At 37.5% G+C, this 15549-nt stretch overlaps 1 protein-coding gene across 2 annotated transcripts in view; it reads left to right on the forward strand.

Moving 5' to 3' along the window:
- Mettl25 (methyltransferase like 25) overlaps nt 1-15549 on the forward strand; it is a 76642-nt gene that overhangs the window by 34811 nt on the left and 26282 nt on the right. For both annotated transcript variants that reach the window (XM_028883515.2, XM_028883514.2), the window contains exons 6-8: nt 7602-7696; nt 10380-10409; nt 13474-13547. In XM_028883515.2, the coding sequence (XP_028739348.1) occupies nt 7602-7696; nt 10380-10409; nt 13474-13547 (199 nt within the window). The remainder of the gene's footprint in view (nt 1-7601; nt 7697-10379; nt 10410-13473; nt 13548-15549) is intronic.

The raw sequence follows: 15549 nt of genomic DNA on the forward strand, positions 1-15549 counted from the left end.
CCTCCCGAGTGCTGGGATTAAAGGTGTGCGCCACCACCGCCCGGCTCTACTTATATCTTAATATAGTTTGTTTTTTAATCAAAACCGGGTTCTTGCAGCAGAGAGAACCCCTGTCATACACAGTGACCTACCCCATTGGGGAGCTGTTGTTACAGTGTATACTGAAATAACACTGTTTCCCCGTAGTACCTGAGCAGTGCCAATTTGTATGAGTGAAAATATGAAGCAGTAGCTTCTGGACTGGAATCCATCACAGATACTTTTAATCTAGACAGAACTCTAAGTATACATACTTTCTCACTGGTTCCTCTTCACACAGGGAGGGAAGTTTGATTCACTCATTCTACCAGTTTAAATTTCAGTTCCTCACCAAAGCTCCATCATAGACATCCAGAAATATGCACATCATGTAGCACAACCAAGACACTTTCTAGAGAGAGAAGTCAGAAACAATAAGATACTCTTTTTCTGTTATCCTGATGGTAAAGTGACTATTTTGCCATTGCAGTTTTCTCCTTTAAAATATTCTTTGAAGCAAAAGCATATTTTTGGAATCTGTGTCTCAGGGAATCAAAGTCAGGAAGGACCAGAGATGCTGAATTCACATTTACGGAATGAACCCATAACATTGAGTGTGTGACCATTGTGCTTAATTTCCTTGTCTAGTAAGCCCTTTCCAACTTGAATCATTGTTAGCATTTGCGTTGAAGTGACTTTTTAAGATACCACATTTTTATTCTCGTTTTCACAAGATAGTAGGAGTTTTTTTAAAAACTTACTTTTTAATTGTGTATTTTTTCATCTTACTGTAAGGTTATAGAAAGTTTATTATTACATTTTATTATATTCTTTATTATGCTATAGAGTATAGGTATGATTCATCCTGTGGTTTAATTATGACTTTCCTTTTAGTTTTAACACATTTGAGAAGGCAGTAACTTATTATTTTAGAAACCTCAGTAGTCTCATATTAAATTTATTTTTAGGTAATGTTCTCAGTGTCATTTGACACAGACTTATTTATAAGCTGAAATGATTTAATGCAGGTGGAAAAATTAAAGAACCTTAAAAATTATTGTGGTGATATTGTGTCCCCCAATATATTGTGCACCCCAATAAACTTATCAGGGGGTCAGCGAACAGAACAGCCACTATATTAAACATAGGTTTAGGCAGTGGTAGCACACACTTTAATCCTAGCATTCCAGAGGCAGAGATCCATCTGGATCTCTGTGAGTTCAAAGCCACACTGGAAACAGCCAGGCATGGTGACACACACCTTTAATCCCAGAAGGTGAGGACAGGAAGCAGAAAGGTATATAAGGTATGAAGACCAGGAACTAGAGCCTTTTTAAACCTTTAGGTTTTAGCAGCAGTACAGCTGAGATCCATTTGGATGAGGACTCAGAGGCTTCCAATTTAAGGAAACAAGATCAACTGAGGAATTGGCAAGGTGAGGTTATTTGTGGCTGGTTCTGTTTCTCTGATATTTCAGCGTTCACCCCAATGCCTGGCACCATGTTTGTTTTTACTAATAAGACCATTTAAGATTCGTGTTACAAATTATCATATACTTGTATGGATTCTGACGTTAATTTAAAAACTAAAAGTCCCAAGGGAGATTTATAAATGTGCAGTCCAGAGATGCCATGTTTATTTGTGAATGTGTTAGTCCATATGCATTTCATGATCAAATACATTGCTTACATGTATAAAATTCACAAACAATAAATAAATATATATTTTTAATTAAAACAAAATTCAAAAAACAAAATCATTTAAATTAAAAATGAGTAAATAGACCAACCTCAAAACTCTGAGTGGAAGAGTTTTTAGTATGGTTATGACATTGCTAACAATAATGACTTGATGGTATCATGAGTATATGTACCAATAACCACATGCCAGGTTGTATACATTAAAATATATACCAGTTTTATATGTCATTCATACCTCGATAAAAATATTATCAAGAAAAAAAATATATTGGAAAAATATGTATCAGATATACATAATTCAGTGAAATGAAAAAATACTAGTTCAGGTTCTGGGATGTAGAGAGCACTCAATACATTTCTTTGATTATATTTGTTTTGATATATGTTTGTATATGCATAAACATATAAAAATAGAACTTGTTGAATCCATTTTTGTTGTTTGTGTGTATATGGTTACAGAAAAGAATAAAGTCACATAAATTATTTAGGAAATGTACATTTAGTAATATGCCCCAAAGTTACGTTCATCAAAATCTTAGCATGTGAACCTGTCAGAAATTGGGTCTTTGCAAATGTCCTCAGTTTAATGAGTGCCCCAGATCCAGTGACTGATGTCCATCAGGCGATATCAACAACACAATGGAAAAATGCATAGGAGGAAGTCCGTCATACAAGCCAAAGCCAGAATGTTGTAGCCACAAACTAAGGCATAACAAAGGTTTCCAGCAGTCAATAGAAACTTGACAGGACAGTATTTTATGCTATGTTGCTTGGGAGAACTTATTGACACCTAGCAGACTGATGTATAGCTAAGAAGACCACCAATTCACTGTTTGTTTTCAGGACTCTACTGAGTAAATATATGAGATTTGTTTTAATCATATATTCTCCTTCTCCCCAATTGCAAAGTCCTACTACTACAGTCTTACATTGTCTCAAATTCAGACAGTAGCAGACCTGTCAATATATGTAACATCTGCTCTACTGGCTTTTATTTCTTATAGAATGAAAAGCTCTCCTTTCCCCTAAGGAAACACACTTCCTCCAGCAGTGGATTTCTCTGTTTCCGATCTCTGGTGTGGGATAATTACCTCGTTACAATTCATTGCTAATTCCAAGATTGTATCTGTGCCCTAAAGCTGTGAAGGAAACTAATCCTGAGACTTCATATTTTCAGCCACAATAATTTGTTACTTCTCATAGTTCCTGTAGTTCTGAGATTCGGAAATAACTTGGCCATGAGTTTCTTACTATTAATTTTTTTTCCTGGTAATGGTAGACCCTGCCAATATAATAATGAATTTTTCCAGAAATTCTGTATTTCTTTCAATCTAGTATTAAGTAATGTTTTTCAGTCTAAATTTTCTTTCTCACCATAAAGATGAGAAAACCTATTTGCAGGAGTTAAACATACTGTTTTTTCTTCTTGCAGTGGGAGATGCATTGCAGTGCAGTTATACATTTCATTATAAGTCCATTGTTTGGGGGTTGGAATATGTTTTTTAGTCTTGATGTATTTTTTTTCCATTTTATTGAAAATACCTTTGCACATAATATATCCTGATTACAGTGTCCCTCCCTCTACTCCTCCCAGTTCCTCCCCCATCCCCTTCCATCCAGGTCCACCCCCTTTCTATCTCTCATTAGAAAACAAACTGGCTCCTAAGGGAAAATAATAAAATATAGTAAGATAAAACATAAACTAACACACTGGTGTAGGAAAAAAAAAGCAAAGAGAGCCCAACAAAAGGCACAAGAAACAGATATAGATGCAGAGAACCACTCGTTAATACCCTCAGGAATCCCATTAAAAAAAAAAAAAAACACAGTAAATTGTAAGCCATACTATATACGTAAAGGATATATATATATATATATATATATATATATATATATATATATATAAAATTTTTAAAAAGGAAAAGCCCTTACATACCATTATGAGACAAGGAACTTTCCAACTATGCCTTCGAGTTTTTCTGTTGTTTTCTGTTGGCCACCTACTGATGAACATGCAGCCTACCCTTAAGAGTTGTTTCCCCAGTGAGACTCCCTTGGAGAAAACTCAGTTTTTATTTGCAAGTACTTACCAATTGGAGATCGGGGTGGAGACATGTGTCTGCTTCTCTTTTCAGCTCTAGATCCCCATCTGGTGCGGACCCATATAAACCCTGTGCATGTTGCCTCAGTCTGAGTTCTTCTGTGCATCTAGTTGATTTAGAAGGCCTTGTTTTCTTGGTGTCCTCCAGCCCCTTTAGCTCTTACATGCTTTCTGCTTCCACTTCCTTGGGGTTCCCTGACCCCTAAGGGGAGGGATTTGATGGAGACATCCCATTTGGGGCTGAGTGTTCAAGGTCTCTTATCTATCAGTCTCAGCAGAATGTTTGTCTGTGGGTCTCTATATTTGTTCCCATCTGATGCAGGAGGAAGCTTCTCTAGTGATGTCTGAACAGGGAACTGCTCCTTTTATTTTATTTATTTTTATTATTTCAGAACAGTAGTGTTTGGTTTTACCCTAAGTCCCTGAGCTGTTCTTGGTCACCCAAGCAGTGTCAGGTATGGGTCCCATCTCATGGAGTGGACCTTAAGTCAAATCAGATGTTGGTTGTGACTCCCACAGGCTTTGTGCCACCATTGCCCTAGCATATCTTGTAGGCAGGCAGGACAGCACCATAAATCAGAGGGATTGTGACTGGGTTGGTGTTTGTATTTCTCTTTCGGTAACATACAGAGTAGCTTCCCCTGGGGATGGGGACAGAGAGTGAGGAGAGTCCCCAACAGGTAGTCTGCCAGGGATGAGACTGGGGGATTGGCTGTGGAGGAGTGGAGGAAGGAAGAGTGAAGATCTGAAGCCCCCCTGCCTGCTTCACTGGTCTACTTCTTTCCCAGCAGGCCTGGCTGCCAGGTAACCAGGGAATGCCTGCTGAAGTTGGCGGCTGGAGAGGAAGGAAGTGGAGGTGTGATCCACTAGAGATGGGGGTGGGAGCTGCAGCAGATGCTCTGCTACAGAACTGGGGGTAAGACTGGGGGAGTGGATTTAGAGGAGAAAACAGAGGGGTGGAGAGCTGCAGTTAGCCTACCTGCTTCCCTTGAGGATTTTAGGGTGGTTTATTTTTGTCTTGAGCGTGTCTTCTGTTATTTCATGTAAGTGGAATTTGTGTTGTGTTCTTGAGTAAATAAATTGACTTTCATACTGTTTTTCAGTGGGACAAGCTTGTTTGCCTACAGGTATTTGGTTGGCATATTAAAGAGATTGGAAAATTGCTATTCAGTTACGATTTTTGAGTTGTTAAGAAGGTATTCAGCTGTTTGGGACCCATATCTCTTTGGAAGCATGGGGGGTTTTATTTGTGGTTTTTCATTGAATCATCCTTGATACTGTTGTTTCTCACTTTATGCAGGATATTGGAAACAGGCTCCCCCAGAGCTACCCAAAGCTGCAGAAGTCCTAGTTCCTCATACAAAGTAGTATAACATCTTCATGCAACCTCCTTGGAAGATCCCCTTTATTCTTAACCATCATTCACAGATTGAATAGATACCTCCTAAATGTAGATGTTATAGAAGGAGATGTGCCTTTTTCTTTAGGGAATAATGACATGGAAAAGTGTATCTGCCCATGTTCATTCAGTACAGACTGAATTTTTAAAACTATGCTGCTCTTCAGTTGATGTACCTATAGACATGGAATGTAGGAAACAGACCTGACCATATTCTCATGGCTTACTTTCTCATTTGATTTAATTCTCTGTTCAAATGTAATATCCTTAAAAAGACTTCTCTAATAATTAGGAGAGAACTATTTAATTACTGCCCTTTTGGTGCTTTATGGGTGCTCTTAAGGTATTGCTTCCTTTATCCCATGGGGTTTGCTTCTTAATAAGATCAGGTTGATTAAATACAAATTTAACTTGTTCTAAGAAGCTGAGAAGAAGTGGAGGAAAAATAATAGATTCAGCATCAAAGTGACAGTGGCTTAAACAAGATGTAGGGCTATTTCTGTTTCAGTCCACAGATGGTAAATGGAGTTGGTATGGAGATGACCACTACAAACAGCTTCAGAGACTCCTAAGTCTTCCATTCTATTTTCTGTGCTCTGCCCCTCTTTTTTTCCATTGCTGTAGTTGGTCTACCACAGTTATCCCATTCAGCTCGAGAAAGACTGGGGGGTGCTGGGGGGAAGATACATCCACCACAATAGCCTAAGAGTTCACATCTATTGCTTCTGCATTTGGCCAACTGTATGTAGAATAGCTAGTCTGTAGCTAGCTATTCCAGCGACTCCGTGGGAGACTGGGAATTTCAGTTCAGTCTCAACACTTAAACCCTCTGAGTACAAAGAACAAGGAGAGGATGGAATTAGCTTTTATTGGTGACTGCTTTGTTGTAACCACGTTAAATAAAATAGCATACCTGCTCTTCAGTACTTCACTCTTTGCGGTAATATCTGGCTGTCTATGGGAATTTTTCCGTTAACCAAGAATGATGTCTCACTTAAGTCATAAAACCTTCAGTAAGACGCAAACCACTCTTTTAGGTAATCTTGAAAATAGAAGTGGCCCAGCGACCCTGCAGTCTGGGTAGGCTTCAATGCCACATGAATCCTGTGTAATTGTAAGTGAGATAGATTGTGAATGAGGATTGGATGTCAGCTTGATTGATAACTGAAAGCATGGACTCTGGAGTCTGACTGCCCATGTGAGATTGTGTAAATCAGTATGTTTCTTAACCTGGCTATGCCCAGTTTCCCTATCTGAAACCTAGGAATAATAGTATACTTAGTTCCTAGAACTGCTACAAAGACTAAACCAAATTAGTACAGGTAAAGCACTGAATAGCATATCAATACTAGAATTATGAGTACTCAATTCTGAAGGTAGGGAACGAGTTAGACTTTGGGTCTGGCTTTTGGTGGGTATATTATAAATTTTAATATAATACTTCAGTGATCTATGCTTTTCATAAAATTTAAACTATCTCTTTTAATCAAAAGTCACCCAATCCTTCATAGTACAGACATTTCTTAGTAGACTAAACCTCAGTTGCATTTTCTTTTAAGGATTTTTTTCAAAGTTTGTATGTTTTTCTTAATCCAACAACAATGTGTGCTTATCTCAATTTTCAGTTATTTGTCACAGTTTTAATAACATTGATGTCTGTTTCTGAGACCACAATTTAAAATATAAGTGGTTTCTTTGCCTTCCCAAGAGCATATTGGATTTAGTATTTCCATATAAGGTATTTGAGACCTAGCAAGTTGTATAAGTCTGAATTAGTTGACAGTAGAAATGTTGATTTTTATTGTCATTATTTGAATCATAAATGCAGTTGAGCCAAATGGGAGTATAGCAGAAAAACATCACAGCTTCTGAAAACAATGGAAAAAAAAAAGAGTCTGTACAGCTGTACTTCCATAAAAGTAACCACAGCAGCAAGAAAGATGATGCCTCACTATTGCTGGGAATGAATTTGTTCTTGCTTTAATAAATTGCCAGCTGTTGTATTTTTATTTCATTTTAGAAAGTTAGGTCAGCAATAAATGTCCAGTATGTTATTAGTTGTCTCCTATGGTTACACTAAACAGGAAGACTGTTGAATTTTAAGTTGCTTTTGCTAAATCTTATATAAATAGTTTTTGGCAAATTGGCTAATATCAGGTCTGGAGCTTAAACACAAGATAGCTGTTGCTGCGCAAATATAGTTGATAACATTAACAAGCTGTCAGTTAGCAAACTGGAACACACTCTTCAGCATCTTGTCACCACCTCATTTTCCTGACTGTTTGACTTCCTCAATGACCGATTTGCTCTCTCAATAGATTATTTATTGTAACTGGAAGAGGAAGAATTTTATTTAACTAACCCTTATTTTTCCCATCTGCAGAATATGCTCAAGAAAACTGGGGCTTTCCAATGTGCCGCTATCTGAAAGAGGAGAGATGGTGTTGCGGCCGTAATGCAAGAATGTCAGCATGCTTGGTACGGCTGTGTTTTCTAGAAAACATGAGAACTTTATCCAGACGTTATGCAACTCATTATTTTTTAGCTAGGTTGTGTTAAATGCCAAATTTTAGCAAAGCATAACCATTAATGTTTTTGAACAACGTGATTTGTGAAAAAAAAAATGATAAAGGTATTCAGCCATCCATTTTATATGCAGCATCACAGAAAAGTTTACATGTAGTTGTTTTATTTATAATACGAAATGTTTCAACTACCAGGTCTTAAACACAGAGTCAGTTCAGTACTTTATACATAGTTTGGTAGTATCTTTGTATATTTGCAAAAGTCTTTTCACCTTCTAATTTTCTTATAAAATAGGAAACTATTAAACTATGTGTAATATGAAGTAGCTCGTCAAAAACTATTTTTGTTTGATTTTACTGGAGTTCCCAAATGTAGAATACTTTAGCCCTTGGCATTCTTTGTTCATGATACTATGTTAGCTTACAAAAGAACAAGCTAAATATTACAGGTGAATAATTATCATCAGACAGCTTAATTGTTGTAGTTAGTTTGGAAGAATGAATCTAGAAAACTAAATTATAGAACCAAGACCATAATTAATATTGTATTATGTACTTAAATATTCTGAGCACTGTGCTCTTACCACGTACACTTAAAAAGAAAACGATAATGGAGATGTGAATTGCTTACCTGTATAAATCATTTCACTATGTATATGCGGTCATCACAACATGTTGGTTTACTTAAACAGTAACTTTTAAAAAATAAAATATAGAGCATCGGACAATTTGTTTAGTAGTCCAGTCATTAGATAAATGGATTAATTCAAAGCCCATTGTTTCTAAGTTACTGGTCTACTATTATGTGTTTGTAAGTAATTTCAGAGGTTTTGTATCCTAGGAATAGCTTAGAAATCTATTCTCAAATAATCATTTTCTTATGTAGCACACTTAATGTACTTCTGGAAATTTCCCCTCATCCTTCATTTTATGTGTAAATGGAACATGCTCAGAATATTATTAGAGTGAGAGTCATTCTCAGAATGTCATGATCGTGGAATCATACAAGCCAGGCTTATCCCCTAAAGACAAGAAATTGAAATAGACTTTTTAGGGAAGTTAACTTGATGTACATTTGTTCTGTAATACTCACTGAAGCACATTTTCATACAATGAGCACCCCCAAACCTCACCCCATCTGTGGGGCATGAGGAAAAAAGATATTAATAAAGGGTCAAAGAACATGTCACGATCAGTTACTAAGTAGCTACTCAATTTCAGGTAAGCTACTGATCATGCCAATGATCTTATACATATTTAAAAATTGCATTTAAATAAGATAGTCTGTACATTACATTTTAACTCAAAAAGTGTTTATTTCAACTATAGCTAAAAAAAACCTATTTATGGTAACCTAGAAACCTGAAGCAAAACACAGAGATTTAAAATTTGAATAGCAAGCTTATGCAGATCAATTATACTTTCTCTACCTTATGTTTGGAATGTTTTCTAATTAAAATTTAAAAACAGAAATTTAGTTAAATACTTAATATTCCAATAAATGTGGAAATGTATGTCTAAGAAATGAAGAGTTTTGTAAAGGCCTATTCCATACATAAATTATATAGCAAATATCATATGTTCAATATGATTATTAGAAATGTTAGGAAATACTATATAAACTGTCTGCATTTTTAAAGTATAAAATCAATACCATAAATTGTAAAGTGTGTCAGAGTGTTCTATTAGTTACATTTGTGTCCCTGTGACTATAGTACCTAACAGTGTAACACTGTAGGAAAGCTTTATGCTGGCTCACAGTCTTGAGGATCTAAATTCATCATGGGAGGCAGGCAGAGTGAGGCAGCCCCGTTCACGGCAATGAGGGCATAGTGTTCACACCACTGCACACCAGGAAGCAAGAGTGACCATGACACCACTAGTAACCAGTTCCCACCAGCTAGACTGTCTCTTAAATGTTCTATGGCCTCGCAAAGTAGTGCCAGTACCAAACAAGCATTCAAAACACGTGGGGACACTGTACGCTTTAACAAGTCCCGTTTCTTCTGATGCTAGATCCCATGAGAATGTGCTTTGAATTCATGTAACATACAGATTATATTTTCCCCCTGAAATTCTCTTCCACCTACAGCCTGTTCATGTTTGCTTGCTAAAAGATAAAATGAAGAGGTCGGGAGGCAGCTTACTGATAGATCACCCACATAGTTACGTACAAAAACCTGCGTTTAATTCCCAACAGTGAAGTAAAACTAAAAAGATGAAATTACATGTCCCATAAATCATAAAATGTTAATAAGTTTACAAACACATCTATGTCTGTATCATACGTAAGAGCAGTTTTGGATTTGATTGTCTAGCCACACTGAACATGAGTCAGACTCTGCCATTTTTAATTCTGTGGCTTTCTAATTCCTTCTACAATTCAGAGTGTATAATCAGACTGTGATTGTGTTTGTGTGTATGACACTTTTCCATTATAAATTACTCCTAATTTATATAAGCATATTAGCTAACGTGCTTTAATAATATTGATACTTTTAACTATGTAAGCTTACATGTTATCACTTAATTAATCTTTTTGATTGTCACTATTGCAAATTCTTCTAGAGTAGATTTATAAATCTCATAAGATTAAATGTGTCAGCAATCTTTGTCTTGTTTCTTTCTCCTTTAAGGCATTGGAACGGGTTGCAGTTGGCCAAGGGGTAAGTGAGAGTTTAATGTAGCTAAGATAGTTTTTCTCTTCAGACTTGACCTGCTGTTGAACTTGAAACCTGATGGATTTTAATAAATATCACCTCAGCTTGTCACCGCTGCACATTCAAGTGTATACATGCTCTGTGTGTTTAAAGTAAAGTCAACTTATGGAACGATATATTGAGCTTTGAGAAAGTTTCCACATTATGCTCTTATACTAACCTCTCATTTCTTCATATTGTATTAACAATCTGTAAATATTTCTAACAAATGCTGTGGCTGACCATCAGGCTTTTATGGGGTTAGCTAAAGCAAAGAAAATGATGTAACATGTAATGTATTATTGAAGTGTAATCTAAAACATGTTTCATTTGGTTATTTGATAACATTTTCAATTTAATAAGTTAAAATAGCTAAACAGGCTTACAAGTATAAATAGAAGTTTGATATGTCCTAAATATCCATTAACTGTATTATTGTCTATGTATTCATGAAACTTAAGAATTTAAAAAAAAACATTTTTGAACATTATCATAAAATTATTCTGTTGAACCTAAATTTTGAAAAATCTATTGTTTCTGTTTCAAGGAACATTAGAGTTAATTGTATTTTAGAAATAATAGTTGCAATAACAAGTATGACTTGCTCTAGACCAGTAACTTTGATGGGTCCTTTGGTGGTGGTGGCAGCTGCTTTTTCTCCTATTAATTTTGCCTGCCTAAGATGTATCATGGTGAATAAAGTGAGGGACACAGGTAAAATGTTTCAAATGAATACTAAGTGCTCAGTCAGTGTCAGCTGTCATCACCAGTAATAATGGTTATCTTGAAAATAATAGTTCAGTCTAATATAGAGCTTTCCAAACTTCTTGTCAGTTGTGGTAATAAATACGTAGGACTGTGAGTTATGGGTCATGATTGTGCCCTGATAGGCAGGAGGCAACTGGAAGATAACAAACTCTAGGACTGCAATCTCTCCTCCCACTAGACATCCTTGACTTCTACAGTACACGCTACCTTAGTGTTTCCCTGAGGCCCTGGGAAAGTGAGGAACCTGTATGATGTTGGTGGACTGGTGTGATTATTTTTTGTTTTCCAAGATTTTGCTCATGCATTCATTCAGTCTGAGGAGTTGGATATTATTTTAGCCTTACATAAGAACATGATATGCAGCAGAAATTTAATGATACAGTCTGGCTCCCTAAATTAGTTACAGAACCATGATTTGTAGCTTGTGTCCTCTGCCGTAGTCCTGTGCATCGAATGAGGAATGCATGCATCAGGGTATACGCTCTGTTTTTTCCTGGTTTTAAAATGCACTAAAAGTTAGGTGGCTTTATCACTTGTGAAGGACAGAAAGTCAGTTCTGAGCCACACCCAGTTTACTCCTAGAATAGTCAGGCACAGGACTGACTGACTGGGAAAGGATGAGTGTCTTCTCCTTCCCTCTCTCCCTCCCCCTGTATTCACCAGGATGGATCAGCCTAGTCATCCAAGAATAAACATTTCTCTTTCTCTTAGGAAGCAATTGTAAAACTTTCATTTGCTCACAGTAACTTGGGAATGATAATTGATTTTGTCCCATGTTTTGTAGGTGACAGGTTTTCTGCCTTAAAACAAAGACAAGGTTTTATTTAGTGTTTGACTATTGCTGAATTCAAATATACTTATTCTGGTTAAAAATAGATAAAAAATAAAGTTGGGAAGATAACTCAATTTATAAAGTGCTTGCCTTGCACGCCAGATAACCTGAATTCAGACCCCATGTTAAAAAGCAGGTATGGCAGCCTGCATTTGTAATCCCAGCCCTGGCAAGGCAGAAACAGCCCCTGGCACTTGCCAACTAGCCCACTCTGTCTACTTGGTGAGGTCTAAACAAGCAAGGGACCCTGTTGCGACAAGAAAGGTAGACATGGGCCATCCCTGTGGAAAAACACCTGAGCTTGTCCTCGGCACATGTGCACACACATCCACACAAGAACAAACATGCATCCAAAGAAAAGGAATCAAAGTTACAATTTATCACTTCAGAGGAGAACAGAGTTTGAAAAGACTAAGTCAGTAAAATACTCACCCCACTGAAATCTGACCTTAGAACTTGACCAGGCATTGGGCAGTTAATTTCATCTTCTTTGACTTCTCCAAAGCATCCATTATCGTTGGCCTTCCTTAATCTTGGCTCATATTTTTCTCTTTTGAAAATAGTAATTTTGTATGAATGCTGGCTTGTTGCTAGCATTATTTTTTCTTTACTCCAGTACTGTCAGTATCAAGAAGTCTCTGGAGGTAAATTTTGGTGGCTTTTTATAGTTTTTTATGTTCAGTTCCCAGTACCCATATTAGACAGCTCACAAACTCCTGTAACTCCAGCTCCAGGGTTTTCAACACCTCTGGGCTTCTGTGGGCACCTGTACGCATGCCTGAATGCAGACACACACACATACGCATATAATTTAAAAAATAAAATAAAACTTGAAAAAAATGTTAGAACATTCATGCGGCACCTCTCTGTTTTTTCTCCTACAAGCAGTGTTTCCTGTTTCCTTTGTCCTTTTTCTCTCTACTTGTCAACGCTGTGGTGCTGTGATCTTTCATGCTTTGGACATGGTTTTTAAAACATTTCACATAGGCACTGTCTGTCACAGTGTGATTCCTAGGTCTTACCTCTAGTCCACATCACTTAGGAAAGGGCCTCATCATGTTCTTTTCACACATGTCCTTCCTGACTCTGCTGGACTTCAGAGATGATGTGGATGGACTTGAAAGTTTATTTCTGCCCTTTTAGCTGATAAGTAATCCATTTGGGGCAATAACTTAATTTTTATTGATTATGACCTTTCCCCATTTACTCCAATTCCTTTTATAGTTTCTTGTTTTGTTTCAGAATTACTTTCTCAGTGAGTTAGTCTCAGGGTAATCCTTTAATTTACAGTAGAAAAACTATAAAAATCCTACTATTTGTTTAACATCAAAGTCAGATTTGTAACATTTATAAGTTCCCAAGTCTAGTATTAATTTTGTCTCTGGGTTTTAATTTTTATTATTCTTATACAAATATCTGCATTTTTTTCAGCTGCCTACTGAATCACTCTTCTATCGTGCTGTTCTGCAGAATATTATTAAAGATTATTACGGCATCACCAAATGGTATGAGAATTTTACTTTGTAATTATGCTGGGGCCCAGAAGTCGATAGTTTTCCTAGGACATGAAATATTTTCAGTTCAATACCAAGTAACCAAACAATAAGTCTACAAATAACTATGTTATATTGTTAGATAACTGAATTTTTAATATTTGGGTAAATTTATGAAGACTAAATTATAGTAAGTTTTTGTTCATGTAATTCTTGAAAATAACTTTTCTTTTGAGAGAATGTGGAGTTTATTAATAATTACTCAAGGATAATTAGTGTGGCCCAGAATTGGCCCAAGCGAAGAGGAACAGGGACGGCCCTAACTTGGGCACATTTTATCATCTGTGCCAGTGGAATAAGAGTGCAGATAGTGTGACCGTGAAAGTAAAGTGGTACATTGTCTGGCAGTCAGTTGGAAGTGAGTAGATGGTGGTCCCTCCATTAGTAAGATCACCTTCCTGATACGTGTTCTATTAGTATTAAACTTGTTCTATTAGTATTAAAGGGATTGGCTAATCCTTCCAGTGAAGCTTTGTAACTAAAGCAGAGATTCCCATCCCCCTTGATTCTGACACACATTGAATCCAAATACTCAGGTTTACAAGCCTCTACTGTGTAGATTTTCAAGGCATCTTGTGACATGGCAGAGCAGAAATATCCAGTGAGGAAAATTGGGGGCTGCAGGTTGGAGGGTATATTTTCTCAGTGTTAGGAAGAGTATACAATAAATTGTGAACATATGCAACCCTCCTTCCCCCAACTCGTCCCAGATCTATCTTCCTTCCCTCCACAGCCAATGTTTTGTCTTTTTATTCCCCCCAGTAAGGTTTTAATTTGTGCTGCCCAAATATTCTTGGATGTTTGCCCTTCCAGTGGAGTGTATTTGACTTCTCAGACAGGGACTACACCAACTAATCCTTCCTTTCCCAGCCCTTCACCGGTGCTGAGAGCTTCTCGGTTAGTGGGACTTCATGCTCATCGCCCCTTTGCATACTGGAACTTGGTCTGGTTTGGGCATGCCTGGTCTTATGCATGCTATCACAACTTCCCTGAGTTCATATGTGCCACTGCCCTGCTGTGTCCAGAAGACACTGTTGTCTTGGCATCGTCTACCTCCTCTGGCTCTTAAACTCTTTCTACCCCTGTTCAGCATGGTAGGGTCCTGTCAGTTAAAGCTGGATAGAAAACTGGCACTTAATGTGGGGATTTAACAAGGCAACTCCGCATAGTTTATCTGGTAGTTAAAAGGAGGTCTATTTTGGGGTAACCCCAGTAGAGGGGTTGGTTACAGGATCTGGGAGAGGTGAGGTGCAGTCCAGCTTGGTTCTCTGGAGAACTCTGACTTGGTCTACAATCCAGCATCCAGGATCCGAGGAGCCAAGAGAGGGCCAGCATGTACAGATCTCAGGTCTTAGCCATGCCCCAGGGGCAAGTCCTAGGTAGGCGTGGTAGTTACTGGCTGCCTCAGTGGGGTGGTGCTTCAAGGTCAAAGCTGGAACAGCTTCCCACTACAGGCACTCTAGTGTTCCTTGTTAAGAAGTACCCTAGCACTAATGGAAACCAAATGGGAAGCTTGCCTTCCTCCCTACCAAGCTATCCAGCACTGATCAGTTGCACCCCTATTCTCCCACCAAAGGCAGTATAATAATCAGAATTTACACTATTTCTCAACAGTTACTAGATACTCCAACGTCAGTGCAGATCACTTGGGACTGTGGCAGTAGCAAGGAAGAACTCGAGCAGGCATCTAAAGTGTCCAAAGATGTTTGCAGCACTTTATTCCTAGATACACAAACTGAAGAAAACAGACAGCAGTCCATCAGTAGTTACGTAATTAAAGCAATCTGTGAGCATTCCTATCAGAGACTACTACTTGGCAATAAGACAGAATGGAATATTGATAGACACAACAACCTGGCTGAATCTCCGGAGACTTAGATTGGATGAATGTAATTATAAATTATAAAAGGATTCTCTTCTTACATGTCCTTGGGGATGGAAGTACGGCTCAGTG

Source organism: Peromyscus leucopus, chromosome 18 (genome assembly GCF_004664715.2).
Source record: "Peromyscus leucopus breed LL Stock chromosome 18, UCI_PerLeu_2.1, whole genome shotgun sequence".
Lineage (NCBI taxonomy): Eukaryota > Metazoa > Chordata > Mammalia > Rodentia > Cricetidae > Peromyscus > Peromyscus leucopus.